A 27,355-nucleotide genomic window follows, 5' to 3' on the forward strand; every position below is an offset into this window, starting at 1 on the left:
GGGGGTGCACGCACATGTGCACATGTGTGGGCCATGGTACCAGGGTAGATCTAGGGGGAGGATCACATACATGTGCAGGCCATGGTACAGGGCTGGAGCTGGAAGATATCGTGGGTGTCAGTCCTTACGTTGTACTTTGTCTGAGACAGTCTCTTGTTTGCTGCAGCGTGTGCCAGGCAGCCCTCCTGGGAGCTTCTGGGGATCCTCCTGTCCCTTTCTCCTATCTCACTGCAGAAGCCCTGGATTACAGGCATGCCTTACTATGTGGGGATTTTATGTGGATTCTGGAGATATGGACTTGGGTTCTCATGCTTACACAGCCGCTGAGCCATATCCTGTGGTTGTCCTCTCTGCAGGGATGGGATAGAGCTTTCTGAGGGAGCTGCTGAGCTGCAGTGGCACAGGAGGGTGACACGGTGTGAAATGCTTGCCTCCCAGCTCCCCTCAGCATCAAGTGGGGGTTAGCACAGCAGAGTTTGGGTGCCATCACCCTGCGTATTTCATTCCAGGGCAGTTGCCAGGGAAAGTTACAAGGCAATTTGAAAAGTGACAGACACTTCTTATTTATCGTTCACTCATGTCCTGATAGTATTTATATTCTGTTCACGGGTCACTTCTGTAAGTGGGGGATTAGTTTGAGGTTCTGTTGTGGACAATGCAAGTCAATTAATTCCTAGTAAGATAGAAATTGTCACCTCCCTTTGGTCTCCTTGCTCACTCTGTCCTTGAGAGTGTCATCATTCTGACTGTATCTGTGTGGCTCGCCAAGATCAGTTCGGTTTTCTGATGACACCGTTGACGCTCTTGTCTTATTAATCAATAGTCTCAGTCAGCGATGCCTCCTTTCTCCTTCTCTGATAGAGCAGCCGGGCCTGAAGAGGTGGTAATTACTGCTCTGATCTCAGCATGTTCTCTTCTCTCCTTCCCACACCAGAGCATGTCTGTTCGATCCTGGCTTCCCTCCTGCGCAACCTGAGAGGGCAGCAGCGGACCCGGCTTCTGAATAAATTTACGGAGAATGACAGTGAGAAGGTGGGTGACTGTGACCATGCAGATGGGGCCAGGAGCAGAGTGGTGTGGAGACAGCCCCTTACCTGAGGGCACTGTGCCAAGTGCTTCTGCCTTGACATACCTTCACCAGCATGTGGGTCTGTTGCATTGTCTCTTGAAGGTTCTTACAAGTCTCCATGCTTGTGTGCAGTGTACTTCCCTTGGAAAGCAGTACCTCCTGAGTGGCAGCAGTGGACACTTGGGGATAGCGGAGACTTTCAGAGAGTTCGGGTCAGGGTGTGGTAGGTGCACAGCACAGCCTGGTGAATGAGAACACCAGCTTTGGATTCAGAGGTCTGCAATTGAAGCTGGTTTTGCTACTTACAAGATACATGGGCTGCAGACATGGCTAAGTGGATAAAAGCACTTGCCATGCAAGCAGAGAGACCAGACTTTAGATACCCAGAATCCATGAAAAAGCTGGACAGTTGTAGCCACCACTTGTAATCCCAGAAGCCAAAGATGAGATCCCAGGGCAAGCAGGCTGACTAGTAATCAGGCTAGCTGGGGTCAGTGAGCTTTGGCTCAGCAAGAGGCTTCCCTTCAATAAGCAAGGAAGACACCTGGCATCCTCCTCAGACCACCACATACAGAAAGAGGACTCCTCCCTGAGCGTCATTTTCCTCAGCTGTAAACTGGAGACATTGGTGTTCCTCTAGAGGACTTGGGAGTCAGGATGGGGGATTAGATGAGCTCTTACTAGGTTAGTGATTCCCAGCCTTCTTAATGCTGAGACCCTCTAGTACAGTTTCTCGTGCTGTAGTGACCCCAACCATAAGTTCATTTTCTTTTTTTTTTTGTTTTTTTGTTTTTTTCGAGACAGGGTTTCTCTGTGTAGCCTTGGCTGTCCTGGAACTCACTCTGTAGACCAGGCTGGCCTTGAACTCAGAGATCCGCCTGCCTCTGCCTCCCAAGTGCTGGGATTAAAGGCATGCACCACCACCGCCCAGCTGTTCATTTTCATGGTTACTTCATAACTATAATTTCTGCTATGAGTTGTAATATAAAAATCTGATAAGAGACCCCTGTGAAAGGGTTGTCTGACCTTCCCAAAGGTGAGGAAAGGCAGACAGGTCTTGAGAAGGAGATGCTGAGCAGCCCCAGGTGAGCTGTGGAAGCTGGTGATGATCACCATGCTAAGTGAGAGTGACTTCATGTTGTCATTTCTCAGCAGCCACCTTCATTGTACTGTGTGAAGCTGTAGTTGTCCTCGGGTCCTTGTCATTCACTCTCAGTAGGAAACTGAAGCTTAGAGACATCCCCAGACTTGTCCTAGGTCATGCCACTAATACTACCAGAGCTGGGACTCGAACCCAGGTTGCTGAGCATGGAAACCTATACATCTCTTCACACCTTGTGTGATAGGCAGTTCCATAGGTGTAGAAGGAAGACTCAGAGTCCCCTGTTAATACATGATAACTACTCCTGCCTGTAGCCACAGTAGGGCTGGGGCACAGCCTTCAGAGGATCGTGTTCTGCCTCTTTGAGCCCACCTTTAGCTGTCTGTGCTGCCCAGTAGTAATGAACCATAACAGAGAGCATCGCAGCAGTCACGACTGTGTTCCATTCTCCACGTTTGTGGGAAGAGTGAGACCACTTCTTTGTTATCTGATATGGTTTTTTATGGGTTTAAGGAAATTATGGACATAGAAACATATGGAGGGAAATGCATGAACTCACCAAGTCACCATTAGCTGCCAAGGGCTGGGGCTGGGGTGTGTGCAATCTGCCTGGGGTGTTGGTGGCTATGTTGTTGGAGCAACATGATATCAGCTCCTGTGCAGAAAAATACTGCTTGCCAAAGAGCTGAGGTGGTACCAGCCTGGCAGAAAGGTCAGAAGTGTGGCCGGCATCACGGCGGCACTTTCTGTCCTTTGAAGGTCTTGGGGAAAATGAACCTTTCCAAACCCACTCAGTATCCCCAGGCTACTCCAAGATGTGCTCCAAGATGGCTCTGCTAAGCTGAAAACTGACTCAAGCTATTTCTGAACAGACGTCAAAGTCTTTTCTCAAGTTGCTGAAGGAGTTTTTCTGGCACTCTCTTCCAACTCAAAAGCAACTAAAAAGATTTTACTCGGGCATTTTTTTTTATTATTGAAAAAAAGATCAGCTCTGGGGCAGAGTCTGAACATGAAAGGTTTCAGTTGGAAAAAAGAAATCTAAGTTCTAAGTGAATATCAAGTATGCAACTTCAAGCACCTTCTCTTTGCAAGAAGGGATTCAAATGTTTACTTATTTATTTGCTGTTAACAACTAGAATTCTCAGGAGTCCCAGAGGGGCCGACATGAGGGCCCCAGAGGGGCCTGCATGCCTTCTTTGTGCCAGGGCACATATTCAAGCTGATGCATGTTGGGTGAGTGCTGTGTTCTCAGCAGCACCTCTCTGCTCTGAGCATGTTCCTGATGTTCATTCCCATGTCAGAAGTAGTGATGTGGGCCTTCCTTTGCAGGCAGTGACTCTGAAGCGGGAAGTGTGTTCGTCCCTCCTTACCCCTGCCTCTGACTCTCTTTCAGGTTGACAGACTAATGGAGCTGCATTTTAAATATCTAGGTGCAATGCAGGTGGCCGACAAGAAGATTGAAGGGGAGAAACATGTACGTACCCCTGCCCACTTCTTGACAATTCCTGACACACACTCCATTTAGTCCGTTGTGTGTCTCCTCTCTACATAGGACAGGTAGGGCAAAAGTGTGCCTGCAGCCATGGGCCACCTAACGCCATAAGAGCAGAGCCAAAGACTGCTGTGGTGTGCATGCGTATTAGTTACTGTCATTGTTGTTTTGATCAAATGCCTGACAAGTTACAGGAAAGGCGTTCATGCTGGCTCGCAGTGTGAGGCTGTACAGTCTGTCTGTCTGTTGTAGGCATTGCAGAGGCAGATTGAGGCAGCCCGTAACACTGCACCTGTGCTCACAAATCGGAAAGAGGCAAACACTAGTGCTTAGCTTCCCTTCTCCTCTTTATGCAGTCTTTATTCAGACCCAGCCCATGGGATGATGCGGGGTTTATCTGCCTTCTAAAAACAACCTCACACTCATACCCAGATGTGCGTTCCACAGAGACTCTAAATCCAGTTAACTGGGAAGATTAACAGTCACTGTGTAACTACCCTTCAGCAAGTGGTGAGCTTGTAGGAGGATGGATGTAGGACTGGCCAGGGTCATCCTAGGAGTCTGGGACAAGATCCAAGACAAGCACAACTCTCAAGTGCCTAAGGACAGTGCCAGGACTTGGTACCGTGGTGACCAAGTTGTATTGGTCAGTTGCTGGCTGACATTGTCCTGAGGAAGTTGAGGATGTGATTCTAAGGAAAGGGATCCCAGAGTAGGAGGGCAGGAGGAAGTCAGGAGATCCAGCTTCCCATATGCAGAAAGCACATGGCATAAAGCCCTAGGCTGGCATACCTGGTCCTGTCTTCTGGTCCTGCAGCTTGCTGAGGACCCAGGAAACCCATGAGCCTGGCTGGGTTTCCTTTGTGAGGGGCCATACCTACTCTTCTGTTAGCTGCTGCCCTCCCCCTGCCCTCCCTGCCTCTATATCATTCAGTCTCCTATGCCTTACTTAGCACACATCTTAAGTAGAGCAAGTTTTTACATTTGCCTATTGTCCAGTCTGTGTTCTAACCTGCGGACACCTCCCAGTGTAGCCACAGTACAGTGTGAGCCCTTTCCTGCTTTTTGCAGTCTGCAGGAGCCCCAAGTTTTCTTGTGATCTTGATGTTCTGGATCTCTCACTTCTCAGCTGAAGAGACCCTCGAGGCTTTGGAGCCTCTCTAGCAGGAGTGTTGGGCAGAACTCTGCTCATCTGCTCTGCACAGCCAGGCTGGAGCTGGGTGATCGGAGGAGCCTGAGGCTTGTTTCTTTGCCATTTCCACTCTCACACAAAGCACAGGTCCACCTAGGCAGAGACTGTAACTGTTTCACTCTTAGAACTGTGATCGCTAAGCACAGTCAGAGCTCAGGTGTTTTGCTGATTGATTGAATTGATTGATAGGGACTTTCTTCTTCACACAGAGATACAGCTGCAGATACAGGCTGAGTCTGTAAACGCTGAGCTGGGCTTGGGTACCTAGGCACGCTCCTCACCCTCCTTCATTCCATCTGGTACCTGAGGGGCACTGAGGGACTGACACAGTGCCACAGTAAGGGAGCCTTTCTTTGTGAGTGACAACTAGACACAAATGAAGATTCTCTAGGTCTGTGTGGGAGCAGCCATGACACCACCGAAACTCCAGTCCTGCCACAGCCCCTCATAGAACCTGCTGGAGCACATTTCAAGTGGCAGAAGAAAGCCTGGGAGGCAGATACACCATCTTGAAGTTACTACTGGTCATGGCTTATCACCGTTCCTCGTGTGGCTCCTAGGTCCCTTTAGCGTGATGTTTCACTTAATGGCACAGCCAGGTGCCTTGTTAGAGGTGGGGGTACACACTCCAAGGAAGACAGTAGGCATTGAGTGTTGGGAGCAGCTTGCATGTCACTGCTAGGGTCCTTCCTTGGTGTGCTTCCCCAAAGATGATCCATTATCTGCATTGAAGAGGATGTGGAGTTGGTTTGCACTGAGGGAGAGTGATGGCTGCAGCCCCACCCCAGCCTCCAGCAGGCCGCTGTGTGCCACCGACTCAGGCCCTGCCATTCACTGACAAACAGCTGTGTCCTTGGTGCCAAGGCCGTTTTGCTGGGCACTGGCAAACATTCCACGGCCATTAGTGTGCAGCAGCCTCGTGCTGCTCCAAGAGCCAAGGCAGGAGGGCACATTGGCGCGAGGTATTTGCTGCCAGCACTTGGGCTGTCTTGGCAGATGAAGCCACCTCATGGGTCTTGTGTCACAGAGCAACACAACCTCCCTTTCACCCCTTCCTCCTGTTGTCCTCTCTCTTAAGTCATGAACAGCTGCTCTCCTACTCCCAGTACAGGCGTTCTACCAAGTAGGAACTCCACAAACATTGCCGATGTAAACACTATTTCTAAGGCATTCAGAGAACAGTAACCCTCAGATTAGTAAGAAATGAGTGTCTAATATTTCACTGAGCCTGCAAGGATACCCGCTCTAGATAAGAGATGGTGGCTTTTCAGTGTCTCTAAGCCTAACCTTTCCCTGAACACCCCCATTTCTCTGAGTGCAGTGCATTTGTATGTGGTTTGCACTTGACCAAGATTCAATGGAGAGAATCCAGTCATTTGGCAAATGTTGATCAGACTCCTGTTCTGGGCCAAGTGCTGGACCAGGCACTGGCCAAAGACGAGAGGCCCAAGTGCCAATTAGAGACCCAAGTGTGGTGTGTGCTGCTGGGGAGGGCCAGGGACCTCAAGCCACCCTAGCAACTCTGACTCTTCCACATGCACACCAAGTAGGGGTGGGGTTTTTCAGTCTACTGCCAGGCCCTGGGCAAGGAGGGGGAGCCAGGGAGCTCGGCTCAGAGCCAGGCCTTTCCTGACTCTGTTCAGAACACATAGCCTCACTGCCCTGGCCTATTTTTTCCCCATGGTGGCCATTTGTTTTTAAGGTGTTTGAATTTTTTCCCCCTTCCCTTCTCCCTCTTGCTCCTGCCCCACTCGCTCTGCCCCACCCCCCTTGCTCCAGGCCCCACTTGCTCCGGCTCCCTCTGCCTCTGCTCATTGTCTTTCAGATACCCATATGAGGGCATCAGATCTCATTACAGATGGTTGTGAGCCATGTGGTTGCTGGGATTTGAACTCATGACCTCCTGAAGAACAGTCGGTGCTCTTAACCACTGAGCCATCTCACCAGCCCAGGTGTTTGAATTTTTGTGCTTGTAGAAATTGGGTAGGTAGTGGTATAGCAGAAGTGATGCCTTACCCAGCACCCAGGAGGCAGGCAGAGAACCTCTGTTCCCTGTTCTCTGCGAGGTCCCTGTTAACTCCCAGAGTTGGTCTCTGTCTCCCTACACCTCCAGCCCTGTCCCCCTGCTTGAGTCTTATAGCTAGTGCCTCCTGCAGGGTCAGATCTTATTAAATATGCGCCCTTCTCAGAGAAGTCTTCATAAAGCCCCTCCCTTTGTAGCTGGTAGGCAGTGTACTTGTTTGCTTCCTCTGTGCCTGTCTTTTTTTTTTAATTGGATATTATATTTACATTTCAGATTTTATCCCCTTACTCCCATTCCCTCTATCACCCAGGAACCTCCTATCCCATCCCCCCTCCTCATGCTTCTATGAGGATGTGGCCCCCCCACACCCCCACTCCTACCTCCCTACCCTTGAATTTCCCCCAACTCAGTGTTCAGCCTTCATGGGACCAAGGATCTCCTCTCCCACCTATGTCCGACAAGGCCATCCTCCCCTATATGTACAGATGGAGTTGTGCCTGTCTTTTTGTTGTTGTTGTTATTGTTGGTTGGTTAGTTGGTTGGTTGGTTTTGTTTTTTTTGTTGTTGTTGTTTTTTTTTTTTTTTTTTTTTTTTTTTTTTTTTTTTTTTTTTTTGAGACAAGGTTTCTTTTTTATGTGGCCCTGGTTGTCCTGAGTTCACTCTGTAGACCAGGCTGGCCTTGAACTCAGAAATCCACCTGCCTTTGCCTCCCCAGTGCTGGGACTAAAGGTGTACACCATCACCGCCCCAGCACCGTCTCCTCTAAGCCTGAGGAAAGGACCACTGCTCCTTGAGGGAGTTCGTTGTCTGCCCCCTGGGTGTTAAAGAGGATGGAGGGTTCTCCCTGCCTCCATTTTTGCCTGTATTGCTTCATTTACAAAACAAAACCCCACATAGCCCCTCTCATTGAAAATACTTAAGTACACACAAGTAGATTGTAATGTAACTGCAGAAATATCATAGTGTTTGTTTGGTAGTGAGTCTTGTTTGGTTTTTGTTGCTTGCAGTGTTAGGAATGGAAGCCAGAGCCTTCCTTGCACATGCTGGGCAAATGCTGTCCTGTGGAGCATGTGTCCAGTCCTGCATCTGTTTGCACTAAGGAAACACACATGTGCTTAGAAACATGCACAGGACTCCTCCAGCACCAGATTATTTTATTCGTTTTCAGTTCATAGTATATTGCTACAACAGTGTGTAACTAGAAGAGAGTGCTGTCCATGCCTTGAGCTGGTTGGTGCCCAATGTGTCAAGCTGTACTCAGTGTCCTTGAGATCCAGAGTGAAGTTGGACATACCCCAGGGGCTCCTGGTTAACAAGATTTGAACTTTTAAAGGCCGTGTAATGCTTCCAACTCTTCCAGGAAGCAGCAGCCCTCGTGATCAGTAAATATCCAGGGCGCTTGTCTCAGCAGATTTCACTGGGCTCCCCAAACAGGCTGAAGCCCAGAAAAGACCAGGATCCCTGTGGGTTCATCGTACAGAAGCTGCCTTCAGAAGCAAGACGTAATTAGATAGGTGCTGGCAGGGATTTCTGAAAGAGGGAGGAGAGCCTTAGAGAGAGGCTTTTCTTTCTTAGTTCCTGGGAAAATTATACTCAGCAGGTTTATTCAATAAAGTGTTCTCACCACATACTTCGCACCGTAATGACTTACAAATTGCATGCTAATTTTGCCACAGTTAAATCATTCCAGGCTTTATTCTGCAAAGAAAAAGATGGACTCTGTAATGAAACAGTATCCACAGGACTTGATATCTTAAGCAGACTGGCTGTTTCTTCAGCATCCAGAACTCGCTTGAAGATACGGGTAGACGGGTGGGGGGGTGAAGGGTGCAGTGAACATGTGGGGTACGTGACCCTGAGCGCCAGGTGGAGATCTCGCTTCCACTGTTCGACTAACTATGCTGGAAGCTTCCAAAGCAAGCTTTAAAAAAGAGAGCGCATCCTGCTGAGATTTCCTCTCAGCTCATCTTTAAAACCAGTGCCTCACAGACTTTCTCAGCCAGTGAGTTTGCCAGTGGAAGCTGGAGGGAGAGGGAGTGCTTCATGGCGTCTTTTCCTGTCTCCTACTTCCCTCTTTGAACGCCCACCGTTTCAGTCATGGCCCCTTTGGTGTCTCCTGCTTCTCTGACAGTCATTTCAAATCAGTCACTGGAAGAGAAGTCAGTGGGTCTGAGTTCTGGATCCACACCTCTGCACTTGCCTTGCAGCATGGTCCTGTCACTGTGTTTTGCCTTTCTGAACCTGAGTGCTCACTCAGTGAAGCTAATGTCTCCTCCTGCCACCTCCCAGGCCTGTTGTAGGGCTTGCATGGGCCAGGGCTGTGCCAGGCCCTCCCACACCTCTGTAGGCTCACAGCCAGGTGTCACTTAGAGGCTCTTCTGGTTCATTAAGTGCAAACCCAAGCCATGGGGTCCCTAGAGTGGGAACACCCTAGGGCCATTCACCAGTGTAACCAGTCAGACCCTGGAAGCCATCTGCTGCTTCATGCCACGAATCCACTAGGCACGTTCTACCTGCAGTGGCTCCCACACCCTTCTCACTGCCACGGGCCTCATCGCAGGTGACCATAGTCTCTTCCTTAGCAGCCACCTAACTCCTTAGCTCTAGGAGTGTGCCCTGTGGGTCTTTCTCACCCTTACCCAGAGAATATCTAAGTGGATATTCACTTAGACCACTACCAACACACACACACACACACACACACACACACACACACACACACACACGTCAAACCAGTGTTGTGATACCATCAGCTTCTAGGTGAACCTAAACCAGAGGCTGCCACATCCCTCAGTCATCACTACATGAAGAAGCCACGTGTCCTTCCTGAACTCATGCTTTCTCAAACCTGCCGGAGCCAGGCATGATAGTGCACATCTGTAATTTCAGCATTTGGGAGACTGAGGCTCAAACACCTGCTGAACACTTGCCCAGTGTCTGCAGCATCTCTTCTGCACCCTCCTCTGCTATGACTGGCTGCCCCTCAGAAGCCTTCAGGGCTTGGGTGTATAGATAGTCATTAGATGTTTGGGTGTGGAGTGCCTGTCATACCAAGCAACTGCAATGGTATTCTTCCTCGGTTCTTAGAACAACCCATCCCTGAGAATGCCTGGAGCTTCTCCTCGGTAGCTAAGCATCTACACTACAGCCTCAGAATGGAGATGAAAGACTTGGGTCCCAGGTTCTGGCTCTGCCTCCAGCATGTGGACCACAGTACTTCCCTTGAACTCCCTGCTTCTCTTTGCTCACTGGTGAAAGCATGAGTATAAGATCTTACACAGTGGGACCTAAACACAGATAGGCCCAGCTTAAGAGAGGAGGCTGTTCGTCAGAATTATTGTCACAAGTGGCTCTGGCCTGCGTGCTGGTCCCTCTTTTCTCCAAACCAGTGGAGTCCTCACTGGTAGAGTTTGCTTGTACTTTCTCTCCCAATAGAATCATCATTTTCTGATAATATCTGCTGTGATAGGACCTCTGCCTCTCAAAACTGGTTGGTTTGTTCTCTGTTGGTAATATGAACAGTTGGGTGTTTGGGTTTTGTTTGTTTTTAGGGGAAAGAAGGCACCACAGAACCGAGGAGCCTGGTATAGCTAGGTTAACCACCAGCTCTGCCACACAGTAGAAAGTGCCCTTTGTTATAGGAGTGAGGCCATTTGTGGGAACCTGGCACCTGCGAGTGTGCTGTGTGTAGTCAGCCTCGTCCTTATGACCGGGCCCTGGACTGAGAGCCATGGATTCTCATGCACACACACCCCAACACCAGATTCCTACACTGTTTCCCAGCCTCAGCTTCCCCAGCTGAGAAGACAGGCTTCTAGGATCCACACCCTATTTTAGAGGCATTTGGAGGAAGGGCTTTGTTTGGGGGCATTTGCATTTCTCTTGTCTCCATTTACCACTTCCAGTTGGGGCTGCCTGTAGAGGGTTCACAGCCACCTCTTTATGAGGGTCCCCTTCCCTCAGCCAGGGACAGCTAGCTCACTACCTGTCAGGGCAGATGAGAAATGCTATCCTCAGAGCACTCCAAGGGATTGTGACCAGAGAGAGGCAAGAGAAACTGGTGGTTTGGTTGTGCTTCCAAAGACAGATTAACATTTAAAGTGGAGATGCAGCTGAAAGAGAGAATACACCAGCCTGCAGTAATAGCACCTTGATGCTCCACATTCCCCTCCATGGTATCTTTGGCGATGAATCTGTTTATTTTAGCAACCCTCCGACAGGCTTCTGCTGCTGGGAACTGCAATCTGTTCCACTTACAGTGCACCATTCACTCAATTACCATCTAAGATTTTATCCCAGCCTTCGTGTACAGTGTACAGCGTGAGCAAAACAAAGCCTAGCAGGGTGTCTTCTCACTCAGTCTCCCAAACTGAATATGGAATCTTCTGGTCTAGCTCTAGTCTCTCCTCCCCCACCCACCTTGCTTTCACACGGTCCCATGTGTGCCAGACCAGCATTAAACTCTGTGGTGTAGCTAAGGATTATCCTCAGTTTCTGGTCCCCTGCCTCCACCCCTCAAGCGATAGGTGTGCAGGTGTATGCCACCATGATGAGATGGCTGAAACCCAAACCTTCGTGAGCATGAGGTGGGAGGTACACACTCTCCATCTGGGCTCTATCCTAGCCCTCCTCTCATTTCTAAACATCTTCTTTACTGGGAGAAAGGCAGGCCAAGAATCCCTGTTTAATGCTCCTGGTTTACACTAATCCCCATATAACTTAAAGGCAGCGCCCAGATGCTCATCCACTAACGCTGGAGTGGGTCCGGGAACACAGGCTTGGAGCCAGAGTTGGGCCTGTCTGCCCTGAGCTTCCAGTGTGGAATGTGGGTTAGTCATAGCTCAAACCTCTTGGGGTTCAGAGGGAGAAACATGGTTCATCCCAGGCAGCTCAGCACTTAGGAAACTCCACTTCCATGAAAGTGGACAGACTAACGGAAAGGCCTCGGACCAGGGAGTGTGGTGAACTCTCCCACTATGATAAGGAAGATACGATAGTCACGTGATATGTCTCAGCCTTGTCCCTCTGGAATCTGAAGGAGAAACCTGCTGCCCATGCCCAGCAGGGGCCACACTGGGCAGAAAGCAGTCACGTTCACTTCCTGCGTGGAAGGCTTTAAAACTGAACTATCCTGTTCCATGTGCAGTCCAACATATGTAGAGATTCTCATTCTGAAACGTGGTAAACGAGGTGGCATGTACACCCAGACTCTAGGAGTGACTCCTTAACAGTCCCAGCGGAGGAGCACTTGATTTGCGTTTGTGGATTATCTGCCCAGTGCAGTGGCAGCCCCAGGGGCTGTGTGTTTTGTTATAGGGAGATTTAATTTACTTATAGGAGGGTGAATCTGCCATGCCCTGCTCTGGTGTTCATGTTTGGCTCCAGCACCAGGCATTTCTTGAACTGGCTCCCCTGATTACGGCCATCCACACAACTTCAAACAGGTAGAAATCCTGACACCTGGCTAGGAAGGTACTTCAGTCCTGGGTGATCTGTTAGCTTAGTATCTGTGTCAATGTGCTAAAGGAAAAAAAAAAAATATTGGGCTGCTGGGTAGACTGTGCAAAGGCTACCCAGCACTCTGTTCCTTGTCCAGTCATTCTCGGAGTGTGCCTCGTCTGTCGGTATGCTTTGTTCAGTGTGTCCCGACTGCCTTGCATGTTTGCTTGTCGGTCCATACAGTAAAATCATGGTATGCCTGAGACCCGCATCACTATGGGGTCAATTCACCAAGAAAGAAACTGGGTAGAGAGGCTCACAGTGAACATTTTAAATCCTCAAGTTTCTGTATTCCCCAGACACAAGTCCCAGGCAGCTGCACAACTTGAGCTGTGCTGACAGTCATTTGGGAGTTTCAGCCACCCTTGGAGTGTCTGTCAGATGTTGACTTAGTGGCACCAAGATGCTGGGTAAACAAATCAAGTTCTTCTCTTGGAATCTGTGTCTTGGAAAATCAAGAAAAGGAGTCAGAAGTTCATTAATCAGCCTGAAGTCACCCATGTCCATCCATAGTGAGACTAAGGGTAGAGAAAGGCAGAGACTTGCTGTCGGATGTCCTTTGCAAACAGAACAGAACTCGAGGAGGTGGGCTGGGGAAAATTATTCCCAACCTTACTTGCTTCCCATCCAAGTGACATGGAAACTGTTTCTTTTGTTTCCCCTAAGCAATAAGGACATGTTGTGGTCTCTGTCCCCAAACCCACAGCCCAGAATTGTAGCAGGCTAGATAAGGTGCCATCCCAAAATCTCAACCTCACTGCATAGCACTTTGGTGGCTCTTCTGAAACTGCTAGGGTGAACACCTGGCCTTGAGAAGCCAGCCTGGTTTAGAGCAGTCAGTGATGGTCCTGCCCCTCCTGGGGAGGAGCTATTGTCTTCTCTTAGATCTGCACTTGAAGATTCTACCTTCCAATCCTAAGGCTGTTTGAAGTCGAGCATTGAATGGACTGACGCTATAGATGCTTCCAGGAAAGAGAAAGAAGGACAGGTGGAGCTTGGTGTTGCTCTCTTGGGCCTGTGCATTCTACAGAACAGCATGGAGAAGCCTGGAGGCACAGTGTCCTATCCAGTTAAACAGTCAGGTTGTAGGGGAAGTGTGTCAGGAAGCACTGTTGGAGCACTGGGCCATTGAGAGGAACACAAGCAACTGGCCCAGCCTCCCCAACGAGGCTGGCCTCTTTATCATCTCTGTTTGTTATTCTGCCTGCTGGTCACTGATGTGACTCAGTGCCTGCTGGTCACTGATGTGGAGAGCACAAGTGCAGGTCTGCATTCCAGAGCTGCCAGCCTGGCCTTGGGAGGTGGCCCTGCTTGAGCTGGTCTAACCATGGTGTGTGTGAGAGCCCATGGGGAGTAAAGAGTGACTGCCTGACACCAAAGGCCACCTTCAGGGGCTCAGCGGCTCCCTTCCGTGGGTGGGTGATCTAGCAGTGATCACTATTCACACAACCTCCTGTTTCTCTGGTAATCTATCAGAACTAATGTGAGCTGCTGGTTACTGGGAGGTCGCAAACAAAGCCACTCCCCTGCTCCCTCCCTCTATTCTGTCCAAACATGTCACTCCACCACTCTGCTCTCCCAGGCCAACCAGGCTGGCCTCTCTTAACCATTAGTTCTAGCTGTTCATTTTGTAGTAGGTTGGGTTTTGTTGGTGTTGGGTTTTGTTTTGGTTTGGTTTGGTTTGGTTTTTTTGAGAAAGGGTCTCATTATATAGACCAGGCTAGCCTCATCAAAATCATAGAAATGTACCTGTTCTTGTGTCTAGAATGTCCTATGAGACTCAGATTCCAGCTCTGAGGCTCAGCCTCTCCCGGCTCCCTCAGGCCTTGTTTAGCCTCTGAAGCCTACAAGACTCATGAAGGGCACATGTCCTGTATCTGGGCTGGCTTCAGAAATGGTTCACTCTTCTGTGTTAAGCTCCTGACACTGAGAGCCTTTGCAGTCCCAGCTCAGCACATGGTGGTGGCTGGCACAGTTAGGTGTGGCTGAGTGGATGCAGGGATTCCAGTCCCTCCAGAAACTTCCTTCCTTCCTTTTCCTCTCCCCTGTTTATTTTTCTTTCTCTCTTCTCTGCCTTAGGGTCATATTTCTTGCCCCTAGACATTTACTAAGGCCAGGTCCTGAACTGTCCACTGTTACTCATCTCCACGGAGAGGTGGATCAGTCAAGTGTCCCCTCCTCAGGGAGTCTGTATTCTGTTAACGGGCAATTATGAATAATGAGCAGTTTTACCTCTGTGTGCCTTGGTTTCTGATTTGTACAATGGGATTAATAATCCTTTCCCTTTCCCCTTTAATTTTGCTCCTAAGGAGATGTGTGTATAATCAGACCTTAGACTCTGTGGGGATGTAGAAATGCACAGTACAGGCACCAGATGCTCTTGTGAATGGAAGTCAGGGTGGTTCCTGGGCCTCCCCCTGGAGCAGGAAGTTAGAGGATCTGTGTGAGCCAAGAATGAGGTTCTTTATAAACTGTGGCATCAGCATTGCTCTCTGACTACTGTGTGAGCATTAACGAGATTACCAGATTACCAAGAAATTGGCTGTTGAATGAGGCTGAGGATTCCTGGTGGTGATCCCCAGGCAGAGCTGCTTGCAGCCCTCTGCCTTGTAGACAGGCCTTTAGAGGCGAGATGAAAAGTAGCCTTGCGTTGCTGCAGGCTGGCCCCCCGGGTAAATAAAGGAGTGCATTATCTGCGACTAAGTGGTCTCTGAAGGGCTCCTGCTGGAGATTGACGGCCATGTGCTAAGCCTTCCAGTTCTAGTGTCCCTAGGGCTCCCTCAGTGACAGGAGCCTGTGTTGTCAGAAGGAGCCATGGCCATAAAAATAGCCAGGGAATTAGAAAATGGGCCGTTGTCATCACAAGTGTGCCATCTTAGACTGGCCCACATTGGAGCAGACTCGAGTTCTCTGTTCCCTGCACTCAGGCCCACAGCAGAGAAACCTTTTTATCATATTCACCTGGGCCCCACCCAGCCTCCTGGAGCTCACAGGCCATTGTGATGTTGACTTTCCACATGGATGACGACAACGACGACGGAGTCTATGGCAAAGGTACACAGAGAGAGGTCATGTCGTCTTGGGTGCTCATGGGATTTAGAGGAAGGAACAGGCAGTAACCTTAAATAATCAGGAAGGGCTTTGTAGAGGAGGCTGTGTAACAGTGTGGACTTGAGGGACACTCAGGGTCAGTGTTGGGGGAAACATGAGCCAGGCTGGGGGCGAGGATTTTCCCAGCAGTCCGTGCTGCTTGACCACAGATTGGGGGAGGGGTGGTATTCTAGAAGTGCTGCAGTGTTGAACAAGATGGTGGTCAGTAAAAACTGCTGCATCACAGGCCATGCATGAGAGAGTGACATGGTGTGTGCATGGTGTCTCTATAAGCTTGTTTCATTTTGGAATTGTTTTTTTAAAATAAGAATTGGCTGCAAAGGAAGAGGGGTACAGACAGTCTGGCAGGTCTTGGAGAGAGCCTGTCATCACTTCAGAGGTGTAGAAGGATGACGGGCTTGTGGGAAACAATGGGACAGTTGTATCTTGTGGCAGATATAACAGAAGCTAGGGGGCACATAGGCCAGTGCTGTTGTCTGGACAGGCAGGCTAGGGAGAAAGGGACTAGGTTCTTGTGATCGAGAGTGGAGGAGTGTCTGTCTTACGGAGAAGTTATGTGTGCAGCGTAGAGTGGGTAGGCTGAAGCAGCTCATCTCCTGTGGGGAAGAGGTGAGGAGGAGGGTGGATGTAGGCCAAAGGATTTTATAAAGAACTGACAGACCAGTCAAAGCCTCCTGACACAGAGATGAAGGCTGTGTAAGAAAAGAGCCACTCACTCCCCTTTATGTGGCCCTTCCACCTCAGTTCTGTGCCACGTACTTATGTACGAGTATGGTGTGTCAAACACTACTTTTTAATTTTTGTTTGAATATGTGTGTGCAAATGCATTTGCACATGTGCGCACATGTATGTGGAGGTCAGAGGTCCACATGTCTCTCATAATCACTCTCTACCTTTTTTTTTTTTTTTTTTTCTGAAACATGGTCTCTCTCTAAACCTGGAGCTTACCAACTATGTTAGACTGACTGGCCAGTGGGCTCTAGGGATCATTCTGTGTCTGCACCCCCACACCCCAGGACTGCTTACAAGTATCCACCCACATGCTAGCTTTTTTCTAGGGTCCCAGAGGCCTGAGCTCAGGTCCTCGGGCTTGTATTCAAGCACTTTCCCCACTAAGCCATCTCCTCAGCCTCCAGTTAAGCTACTTTTTAAAAGCAAACTAAATTTTAGCTAGATGTGGTGGCACATACCTTTAATCCCAGGAATTGGGAAGCAAAAGCAGGTGGAACTCTGTGAGTTCAGAGCCAGCCTGGTCTACATAGTGAGATCCAGAATGGGGGGGGGGGGTGCAGGGGGGAGAGAGACAGACAGACAGACAGACACCCTGTCTTGGAAAAACAAAACAAAAACTCTAAATTGTAAAAAATAGAAAAGCTGATACTTGCTTAGGCTGTTTCTCTTCAGCTTTTCTGGGACGGAGTATGCAGATGAGGGAGATCATTTTGGCCCCAGGTCATCAGAAAGGAACTTGGACAGAGCTTTGAACTTGTCTTTGTGGCCTCCATGGTCCATGTAGAATGAGGAGTACAGGAAGATGCTTCCGGACAGAGACGAGGGCTGTTCCTGCTGTGTAGTGCTGTCCTTTGTGTAGTGTGACAGACTGGAGACTCATCCTTTGCCTCTCCGGGTGCTACCCAGCCGTTACTCCGTGCTTGTTTGTTTCCAGGACATGGTGCGCCGCGGGGAGATCATAGACAATGACATGGAGGACGAGTTCTACCTGCGGCGCCTGGACGCCGGGCTCTTCATCCTGCAGCACATCTGCTACATCATGGCGGAGATCTGCAATGCCAATGTCCCCCAGGTAGGAGGGGAGGGCGCCTTCCTCCTTCCCAGCCACCCCCACTGCATGGATAGCACAGTGCTTCCTGTAGTCCCCTCATTATGGGTCCTCGCTTTCGGGAGGGTAAGGATGACACTGTACCCTAGGACTTCCCCAGCCATTCTTTGCCATCCTTGTTAGATTCGCCAGCGGGTTCACCAGATCCTGAACATGCGTGGCAGCTCCATCAAGATCGTCAGGCACATCATCAAGGGTGAGTTGGGTGCTGCTGGGTTGTATCTCTGGGGGCCGCTCAAGGTCACTGGACCTCATGAGTGTCCCCGGTAACTGGTGCCCCAGATGTTCTGGACAGAAAGTGGCAAGTTCTTCTACACTTCACTGTGCCGGGTCACCTGCGTCAAACACAGACGATTAACCTGCTGCCTGTCTCCCCTTCCAGCTCCACAACTTAACCACAGATCAGAAGCAGTTGGCCTCAGGACCGTCTGCTTCTAAAACACACATAGTGTGGGGATGTGCTCTGCCTCACATAGCATGAGGACTTGAGTTCAGATCCCCACCACCCATATGCAAGGCCTGGCACACATCGGCCCGTGGGGTCAGGAGGATTCTGGAGCTTGCTGGCCAGCCAGTCTAGCTGAATCTGTCAGTTCAGGCTCATTGAGAAAGGTGCCCAACTTTAACCTGTGGCCTCTACATGTATGCACACACAAGCATGCACTCACACACACAGGTACTTACACATTACACCCACACACTAAAGCCACAACCAGGCAGAGAAGGACGTGGTTCTTGGCCACATGGAGTAGTTCAGAGAACGAGGACATGCATGGCAAGAAGCAGAGGCTCTGCAGGCCGAGCAGTGACTCTGAGGTGGTTGGTGTCTTAGCAAGGCTCGCCTCACCCTGTGCAAGCACCATCCCTTTCCAGTGTTCACACTGAGGATGTGGGGGAAGGCTGAGCAAGGTGCTGCTGGTCCACACTGAGCAGTAAAGGTGAGCAGTTCTCCTTCCTCCCAAGTGCTCCTGGGTCTTTTTCTGGAGCTGACCAGACTAGAGTAGCTCTAGAGAGGCTTCTGGTCCCCAATGAGCCTCAGTCACATTGCAGACTGTCTGTACTGAGCTCAGGCTGCAGGAACATCGTGGGCCACTTCAGCTTGGCACTAACTGGGACATGATGGGCTTAGACATCCAGGAAGACTCCACAGTTCATCGTCCTGTCGGGTTGGTGGACAGACAGAGCCACTTTCCTCCTGGACCTTGATCTGCGCACTGAGCGGTTGGACTACACTGACTGAGGTTCTGCATCTCAGTTGCTTATGTAGCTCCTCACAGGGAGAGGAAGGGAAGCTGAGCGGCTGTGGGACCAGCTCCAGGTCCGCCTCCTGGCTCTGCGATGGCTGTGTCAGCTCAGGAGGAGACCCCACTCTGTGTACCATGCAGGTGAAGGAGGTGACTGTGGCCGTTGATGGGAGCTGTTTGAGTCTCAATAAGCCCAGTAAATGATGGTCATGGAACGTCAGGTGATTGTGCTCATCAATAAGACTCAGCTGAAGGCCTGTGGGGGGCCTCGAAAGAGAAGTCTGGGGGCTGAGACAGCCACAGTCCAAGAGGAAAGAACAGTGTGAGTGGAGGCATGGGGCTAGGAGCCACAGACTTGGTGCAGCCCTGGCAGGCTGCAGGCGTGGTACCCTTGGTGTCCGTTCTGATGATGGGCAGTTGGTACGAGGCCTTAGCATCTGCTCTGCTCTCCAAAGAGAAGAGGGTGTGGTGGCCCTGGCCCTGGGGGAGACTGGGTGTTCCGTCAGTATCAGAGCCTCATGAATTCACTAGTGTGAGCCAACGGGGGAGGGGGGGTGCGATGACTGCACCTCCAGCCTGTAAATGCCATTTACTTCCAACGCCTACATGTTCAATTAGAGCTTTTGATCACCCTCGGCTCTGCTGTCTTGCTTCCAGGCTTCTCCCCACACCTCCATCCCTTTAGTCAAAACAGTGAGCTTCCAGGAAGGAAAAAGTGTTGGTAGTGGCTTGAAACATAGTAGGTGGATGTTTTCCCTGCTGAACTGTTCTGTGTATACCTTAGGTCATTCAAAACATCCCGTTCAAGCCAGCCTCTGCCACCTTCTGTGCTGGCTCGCCCTAGATGCTGACAGCATTCAGAGGGGCGGGGGGGGGGGTCGGGGAGCTACACAGCTGCTCTCTGCTGTGGCTTCCTTTCCCCCCACCCCCCCACCCCACTCCCTGCCTCTAACCAGATCCCTCACCCTCCTTCCAAGCCCAGTTCTCTCATCATTGACCACAGTCAGCCCTGCAGGAAGTCCCACCCACTCAGCCTCCTGATGCTGTCTTGAATCTCTCTGCTCCGCTCCATCTGTAGTCCTCCCAAGCCCTTTATCACAGTCAGTAATTGTTTTTATTTATGTGTTTGTTTACTCATTTGATCTGTCTCACGCATTTGAACGGAAGCTCCATGATATACGGGTGCTGCTGCCTTATTCACACGTCTCCCAGTTCCTGGGGCAGTCAGCTCCTAATAGGAACGCAACAGTGTTTCAACACTGCTCATCCGAGCCCTCCTCTGTAGGGACTGATGGCGCCGCCGGTGTCTCCTAGGATTCCTCCTGGCTCTCTAGGTGCTAGCTAGGCACTGTGTCCCCAATACCTACCCTCATGGAGTATGTAGATTTGAGGGACACAGATGGGTCAGTGACCAGTTACAATTTAGTCACTCAGTGGACACTGCTCTGGCCCAGATCTGCCTCTAGTACAGAAGAGGCTGCGTTCCTTGTTGATCACAGACACAGCGTGCTAAGTGCTCCTAAGAGTTACAAATATGGAGCTGAGGACAGGCAGACAGGCAGGAGGCCGTGAGCAGCCCAAGCATGTCCAGGCAGAGGAGTGGAGGCCAGAGTCCTGGCAGGTGTCAGTGACCTGGACTAGATCCCAGCAAGTGAGGCAGTGGTATTGTGACAGATTATGAATTCTCTGGGTTCATAGCGAGCTTGGGATACATACAGTAATGGCATCGCCCTGTTTGCCAGCAGCCTGTAGCCTCGCTAGAGCTCACAGGAGATGGTTTGGATATTTGAAGCCATTAGTGTGTGGGTGGCAGTTACAGCAGGGAACTGGACACCATTACCTGGTCAAGAAGGCCTGCAACATGCTGCTGACCTTTATAGTAAGAGAGTCTCAGCCCCCTCCTGCAGGCCGCCCTCCCTCTTACATGGCAGGGGGAGCCTATCCCTGTGCCCTGTGAGCCAAAGCCTGCGCCATATCTATGACCGCCCCTTACAGGGTGCAGAAGGACCCTCAGGGCTTGTCACTTGGCAGTGTGAGGTCAGTGTTGAGATTAGAGGACAGGGTGTAAGTCAGGGCCAGCTCTGTGCGCCCACCCCACGAAGCCTACCCTGCCCTCCTCCCCTCCCTGCCTCTCCTCTGCCCGGCACCATCAAAATGAGTGAAGAAACAAAGCCTGTAAAGAACACCAGCTCATCACTCTGTCCTCTTTGATTTTAATTTTGTTTTTCAGTTTGGGTTGCTTCCTTTTTTTTTTAACATACTAATTAGATGAGAGCTTTTTTCTTTGATTTTATGGCCTACATATTTCCTAAGTTTTGCTGGCAGGATGACAGCTGATGTATCCCTTGAGGTCTCAGGAAACCGCTGATGAGGCAGGCCCAGCAGGGGACTTTCCCAGGGCTTTTAGTCCCCTTTTTCATGGTTTCCTCCCTCCTTTTCTGTTGGGGGGTGCCAAGAGCACCGGAATAATTGATGGCTCATTAAAGCCCTGCTTTCTGCAGACTGCTTACTCGGCACTCCCTGGTCCAACCATCCCCACACAGGCCTGAAGACCACAGGCCCTTGAAGGAACTAAGAAGGGCAGCTCCCTCTGTGACCTCCTCAGGATAGTGGTGGCTTCCTGCCTCCACCCTTGATACCTGGCACAGAGCAGGGCGTGTTCACCACAGAGTGAGCTGTGTACCAAGGTGGGTCTTAGGCTTTTCTTTGACAGAAATCCAACCTCAAAGGAAGAGCAGTACCACACACACATACACACATGTACACACGTACACACACACACACACACACACACACACACACACACACACACGTACACACATGCACGCACGCTCTTAATCATCCTTCTTGAACTTTGTTGTTTTGGTTTTGGGGGTTTGTTTTGCTTTCTTCTTGTTTTATTTTTTGAGAGAGGATCTCCCTCTGTAGCCCTGGCAGATCTTGAACTTGTGATCCTCCTGCCTCAGCCTCCTGAGCAGCCATTATTACAGGCCCCTGACACCAGGCCAGGCTTAGCCACACTTTTATCATGTTACTGTGGTCGTCCAGAAGACCGGGAATGCAGGATGACTGCTGAGCACGTAAGGACACCAGGACTGCTGGGGTTAAGTGGTGTCACTCGGTGCCTGTTGTGACTTGTGTGTGCTGGGTGTCTAGGAGCAAGGATGTGCTCATTACGTGGGGTCCTTTCTTCCTTGGCCTGGAGCAGGCAGCAGCCTGGACTGAGGAACCAACAGAAAAGCTGTGGCCGCTGCAGTTCAGCCTTCAGACAGTAACAAGTGGATGCTTTACCAGCCGGTTAAAATGGCCATGTGGCCAGTCAGCACCAACAGCAATATCTTTCTCAGAGGGTATCCTTAATAAGTTCCCCTGGCCCAGCAAAATGTCCTGCTAAAGCCTGTCACCAACCCCAGTGTTGTCAAGCAGGCACTATGGACCTGAGGGACCTGCCTTGGCAGTTTATGTCTTGTGTTTGGTGTGTGTCATTGAGGTCTTCAGTGTGGAGATGCTGGCCTGCCCATCCCTCCTTCCTCCATCCTGCATCTCATAAGGCTGAGTAGGCTGCACACACCGGTCCAGACCCCTGCCTGGAAAACAGCTTTCCCTTTGCCCTCTCCACTCCCTTCCTCTCCCTCTCAACATAAACAGAACAGCTTGTATTCCGTGTCTGTGTGGTAAACCTGCTGTCTAAAGTTTGCTTTAATATTTATGTGTTCAGCACTGCTGCCTGGGTTAGAGCTCCATCAAAGCCCTTATTCTAAGATCCTTTAAAATGCTATGAAGGCAGGGAAGGGTGATGGTGTCTCCCTCTCCCCACCCCCCCTTCCCTTTTCCTGGTCCTCCATTACTCTCTCTCCTCCCTACCCCAGAGTACTCCCTTCAGCTAGCATCTCTCCTCTTCCTTCCACGCACAGCAAAGAGAACTCTCCCCAAGACCTCTGGGAGGAATCTGTTCAATATTTATCAACTGCTGCAGCAGCTGAAATAACCGGCAGTAGCCAGCACCAAGATCCGCTCTAACCAGAACTCCAGAAACAAAGGTGGAGGCTGGGAGCCCAGACAATGGCCCAGCTCTACAAACTGCCAGAGACACTGTAGGAGACCGTGGGGGAGCCTCGGCTGGCTCATTGTGCCAGCTCCCTGTGGGTCTCTGTCCACTCCCTGCCCTTGGCTTGCATGTGTTTCTGAGAACTGTTCTGAAGTGCCCAGTCTACCCCATGCCTGTGCTGGCCACTGAGGCCCTCCCTTCAGCAGTGCAGCCAGGCCTGCCCTGTGGAACAAATAGCTTTGGGACACTCCAGGAGCAGATTTTTCCAGAGGTTCGGAGTAGGCAAGGGCAGGGTAGTGCTGTGGTCGCGGATTGCCACTTTGGGGGCCAGCCTCACCCTGTTTCTTTCCACTGTTGATTAGGGGTAATTCCCCTCTTCTCTCAAACCATACTTAGGCAATTCTGCCTCAATTCCTTCACATCCTCGGGCGCTTCTCTGAGCAGGACTGGCCCTTCCACCTGCCTGTGGTTTGCCCACATCTGTAAAACCAGGCACCAGTAAGTGTGAACATTCCCAGGGTGTGGTTCATCAGCCAGCCTTGCCTCCCCTACCACAGCCTGATTGAAAAACCTGCTGAGATGGCCATGGGGACAGGGCACTCGCAGATTTGCTCTCTGTGCTCTGTGCATCTGGGATGAGTTCCCTCCAGGGAAGTGACTTGGAGCATCCATTGAGAATTGAAACAGAATGATCACACTGGGACAGGAGAGGATGTGGGCCTGGTTAACACCACAGAGTTCAACTCCCAAGCAGGAAGTGCTGCTCAATGCCCCAGCGCTGGACAGTCCTCCACTGACCTCATGGGTCCTCAGCAAGCCCCCCTCCCCCACAGCTTCTGGAAGCTGCCATGTATTCTTGTTTACATGTCCTTTCTCACCCTCACTGGAAAGTAGGCATTGCAGAAGCCTTCTCTTCCTCTCCTCTCCTCTCCTCTCCTCTCCTCTCCTCTCCTCTCCTCTCCTCTCCTCTCCTCTCCTCTCCTCTCCTCCCCTCCCCTCCCCTCCCCTCCCCTCCCCTCCCCTCCCCTCCCCTCCCCTCCCCTCTTCTTTTCCTCTTGCTGTACTAGAGACTGAACGCACAGCCTTGCTCATGCCAGCCAAGCAGTCCAACACTGAGACACACTCTCAGGGTTTCCTGTTTAAGCAGCAGAGTAGACCTCGGTCCTTGCATTTCTAGAATGTTCTCCCATGATTCCATGCTGTTGATCATTTCCTCTCACTGCAAAGCACAAACTAGAACCGAGCATGCATGCCAGTTTGTGCTACTGTAACAAACTGCCTGAGGTGGGATACTTTATTATAAAGGAAGAAATGTATTTCCTTAAAGTTCTGGAGGCCAAGATCAAAGTTGGTCTTTGGCATATGAGAGACAAGCCAAGAATGTCCCTATGTGGCAAAACTAAAGGCCCTCATTGTTCCTCAGAGACCTTTGTAAGAGTCACACCCCATCCCATTCATGTATGTGGAGGGCGGGGCCACAGCATGAATGGATGAGGGATGCAGATGTTCCGGCATGTTAGTGCCCACTAGGCTTGTGCTGAGTGATGGCATGAAGAGTGAAGACAGATGTGCTAGGCATGGGGGTGGGAAGGTGAGTCAGACCCTTCTCATGGAGCGCCTCCAGGATTGTGGGTATAGCTGCCATGAAGAGCTGATCCTCAGTGGCTCACAAGCCTCAGGCTCCTTGTTGCGCACTAAGATTTGGTCACAGTGTGGAGAGACACAGTTCAGGGGACCACATACATGGTCCAGCCTAACTCACCCTGTCCTTTCTCCCTAGAGTACGCAGAGAACATTGGAGATGGCCGTAGCCCTGAGTTCCGGGAGACGGAGCAGAAGCGCATCCTGGGCTTGTTGGAGAACTTCTAGAATGCTAGGCAGAGCATGTCAGCCTTGGACCCCTGGCTCCCTGGAAACCATTTTTACAGTTGTATGGCTTAAACAAATTAAAGCTAGTTTTGGTAACCTGGGGCTGACATTGTATGTGCAAGCTTCCCGCCAACCTTGTCCCACTTCTCTCCAGTGAGTACAGGCACACCTGAGGAAGGCCAGAGAGGCTGGTGGTGACAGGAAGCACCTGGTGTGGGCGGCACCTGTAGGCGGCATTAGTGCACACAGTCTAAACAGGTCTTTGGGACAGCAGGCACAGGGGACTGCCCACCCGCCACTGCAGTGCCAGCACACTGCAATTCCAGTGCTTCTGACTTGAAATGCCTCGTGTAGGCGAGTCTGTAGACACAGCACAGAGCTGTGGCTGCTGCGAGCTCAGGAGCCCGGGGATGGAGGTGAGGAACAGTCAAAGGGTGTGTGGTTTTCTCACAGGGTGATGGAAACACTCTATGGTTGGTCGTGGGATGGTTATGTGTATGTGAGCACACTGATACTCACTGATACCGCTGAGTTGTGCATTCTCAGAGGACAAATCGAGTGATGTGGTTTGTATCTAGTAAAGCTGTTGAGGGAAGGGGGCTGCTAAACCATCAACCCTCAGTCTGCTCTGCTTCTCTAGTCTTGCAGTGTACTTCCCACAGGATTACCGTAAGACTTGCAGGAATTTGAACATTACCATTTGCAACCATAAGATTTTATTCTTGGATGAGTATGGTGATGCACGCCTTTAATCCCAGCACTTGGGAGGCAAAGCCAGGCAGATCTCTGAGTTCAAAGCTAACCAGGTCTACATAGCAAGTTCCAAGACAGCCAGGAATGCATAGAGAAACCTGTCTCAAAAAACAAATAAATAATAATAACAACAATAGTAATAGCGATCGTCTGTGCGTGGCCCTGGTGCTGGGGTTTTAGGCTCCTGAGAGGTTCTGAGCATAGGGGTCAGGGGTGCAGGTTTTGACCTCTTGTGACATCCCCAGAGCAGGCTGACAGTGCTCATGGAATGAAGAGACCATGCTGACAGAGGTGGTGGGTAGCTTTGATACTGACTTCCTTCCATCTTGTGTGGCTGTAGCTTGGGAAGTGTGGTCTTCCCTACTGGCTGAGGTGAAATGAAGGCCTCACCACCACCCCGCCAGCATCACAGCCATCCTCAGAGGAGAGTCCTCACATGCCAGGGAGCATGGAGTGGCAGCAGAAACCCAGCGGTTCCTCACAGCAAAACATGAGCCCTCGGTCACCAAAGAAGCTGCAGGGAATGCCACACCCTTGCAAGGGCCTGTGGGTCCCGATGCCACACAATGCTTCTTGTACTTACTGAACCCCAAGGGTCTAGACATCAGCTGCCTGCACACTTGGTGTCTAGTAGCATCCATGTGATACCCAACACTGGCAGCGGCCCGATGTGTGTCAGCTCTGCAAGGCTGTGTGAAGATGAAGTTTGTATCCATCCCATCGTGAACTGAGGAACATCTTATCAGTGTGGCAGAAGCGGGCCACTATACACCGGTTACAGCTTTTACATCACCTCTGTGGCCGTCAGAGCTACACAACACCTACTTCATGCCCACTGCTTTGTGCCCGTATTTCTCTCTGCAGCAGCCCTGTTGGCCCACCCGTCCCCAGCTGTGGGAAGCCAGTACTCAGGTCGAGGGCTCAGGGCTACACAGGCTCAGGGCCTGTGACCAGTGAACCACAACCCAGATTTGAACCGAGGTTTGTCTGATCCTCTGCTGTACTCTCCCAGTCTCCGAGCACTGGCTGGCAAGGTTTCTATCTCAGTGTGTTGTCTCTGTCAGTGTGCACTTTAATGAGTCTACAGAACAGAGCATGTATACAGGAGACCTATGGAATCACCGACTTCTCCAGCTAAAGCTGGTCCTCCTTTGTTCATTGCTTGTTCAATACGTGTCGTATTTTTTAAACTGCATTGGTTTTTAGCCAGGTAACAAACATGGTATTCGAGTTCCCATTTTAATTTTAAAACATTGCATGAGGAGCCTCCTTGGTCCTGCCACCCAGCCATCTTCCCAATATGTGAATAGCACTCTACAATCTTGAGCTTCCAAAGGCCTCTTGCTCATACACAGGTTAGCCAGCTCCGGAAGCCAGGCTTCATGGATCTCCAGACACCATCGCTCTATCAGTGACTCCTCCACCTGTCTGCAGGCCTATCATAAGCTGCCTGAGGTCCTTTCCTGCCCCAAAGCCCTTCTGACAAAATAAGTCAGAACTCAGTTCCCTTAGTCTCTCACATGAACACTTGCTTAGTCTGTGCAAGGCCCTGGGTTTAGTGCCCAGATACCTCACCCCTACACACACACACACACACACACACACACACACACACACACACACACACATGGGTTTCACAGATGATGAGTGGGCCCTTTTTGATGGGTGTACGGGGAAAGGGAATACAAAGTCTAGTCTCTATGGTAACAGGAAAGTGCACAGTTCCAGGGGCTCCGACCAGCGGGACACAATTACTGAATTATTCTGTCCTGATTATAACACCCCATTCCATAAAGCTGAAACCTTTAAATGCAACTCAGACCCATGTCTTTATGCTAACTAGGAACCCTGGGCTCCTGGGCTGTGGTGCCAGTTCCTGAGACTACTCACAGCTGACTAAGATGTGCCCACCCCCTGCCCTGGGAGGACTCCCTGGGCTTCCATGAAGGCCATCCTCTCCTGTCCTTGGTTCTGAGCTCTGCATTCCAGTCCACCGACTCTTAGAGCTCAAAGCTCTCCCTTGTCCATCCTGTGTCCACAGCTGAGTGGTCCCAGAGCAGAGCACCCCAGAGAGGTGGTATTTCTTTTCCCATCCAGATGTGATCTAAGAAAC

At 50.7% G+C, this 27,355-nt stretch overlaps 1 protein-coding gene across 1 annotated transcript in view; it reads left to right on the plus strand.

The window, feature by feature from the left end:
• The window catches only part of Ctnnbl1 (catenin beta like 1), a 160,847-nt gene extending 136,262 nt beyond the window's left edge, over positions 1–24,585 (plus strand). The window contains exons 12-16 of the mRNA XM_034496023.2: positions 935–1,032; positions 3,565–3,645; positions 17,155–17,292; positions 17,452–17,524; positions 24,401–24,585. Of these exons, the coding sequence (XP_034351914.1) occupies positions 935–1,032; positions 3,565–3,645; positions 17,155–17,292; positions 17,452–17,524; positions 24,401–24,489 (479 nt within the window). The 3' untranslated portion in view covers positions 24,490–24,585. The remainder of the gene's footprint in view (positions 1–934; positions 1,033–3,564; positions 3,646–17,154; positions 17,293–17,451; positions 17,525–24,400) is intronic.
• The last annotated feature ends 2,770 nt before the right edge of the window (positions 24,586–27,355 follow it).

The sequence above is a fragment of the Arvicanthis niloticus genome, chromosome 2, assembly GCF_011762505.2.
Source record: "Arvicanthis niloticus isolate mArvNil1 chromosome 2, mArvNil1.pat.X, whole genome shotgun sequence".
In the NCBI taxonomy this organism is placed as follows: Eukaryota; Metazoa; Chordata; class Mammalia; order Rodentia; family Muridae; genus Arvicanthis; species Arvicanthis niloticus.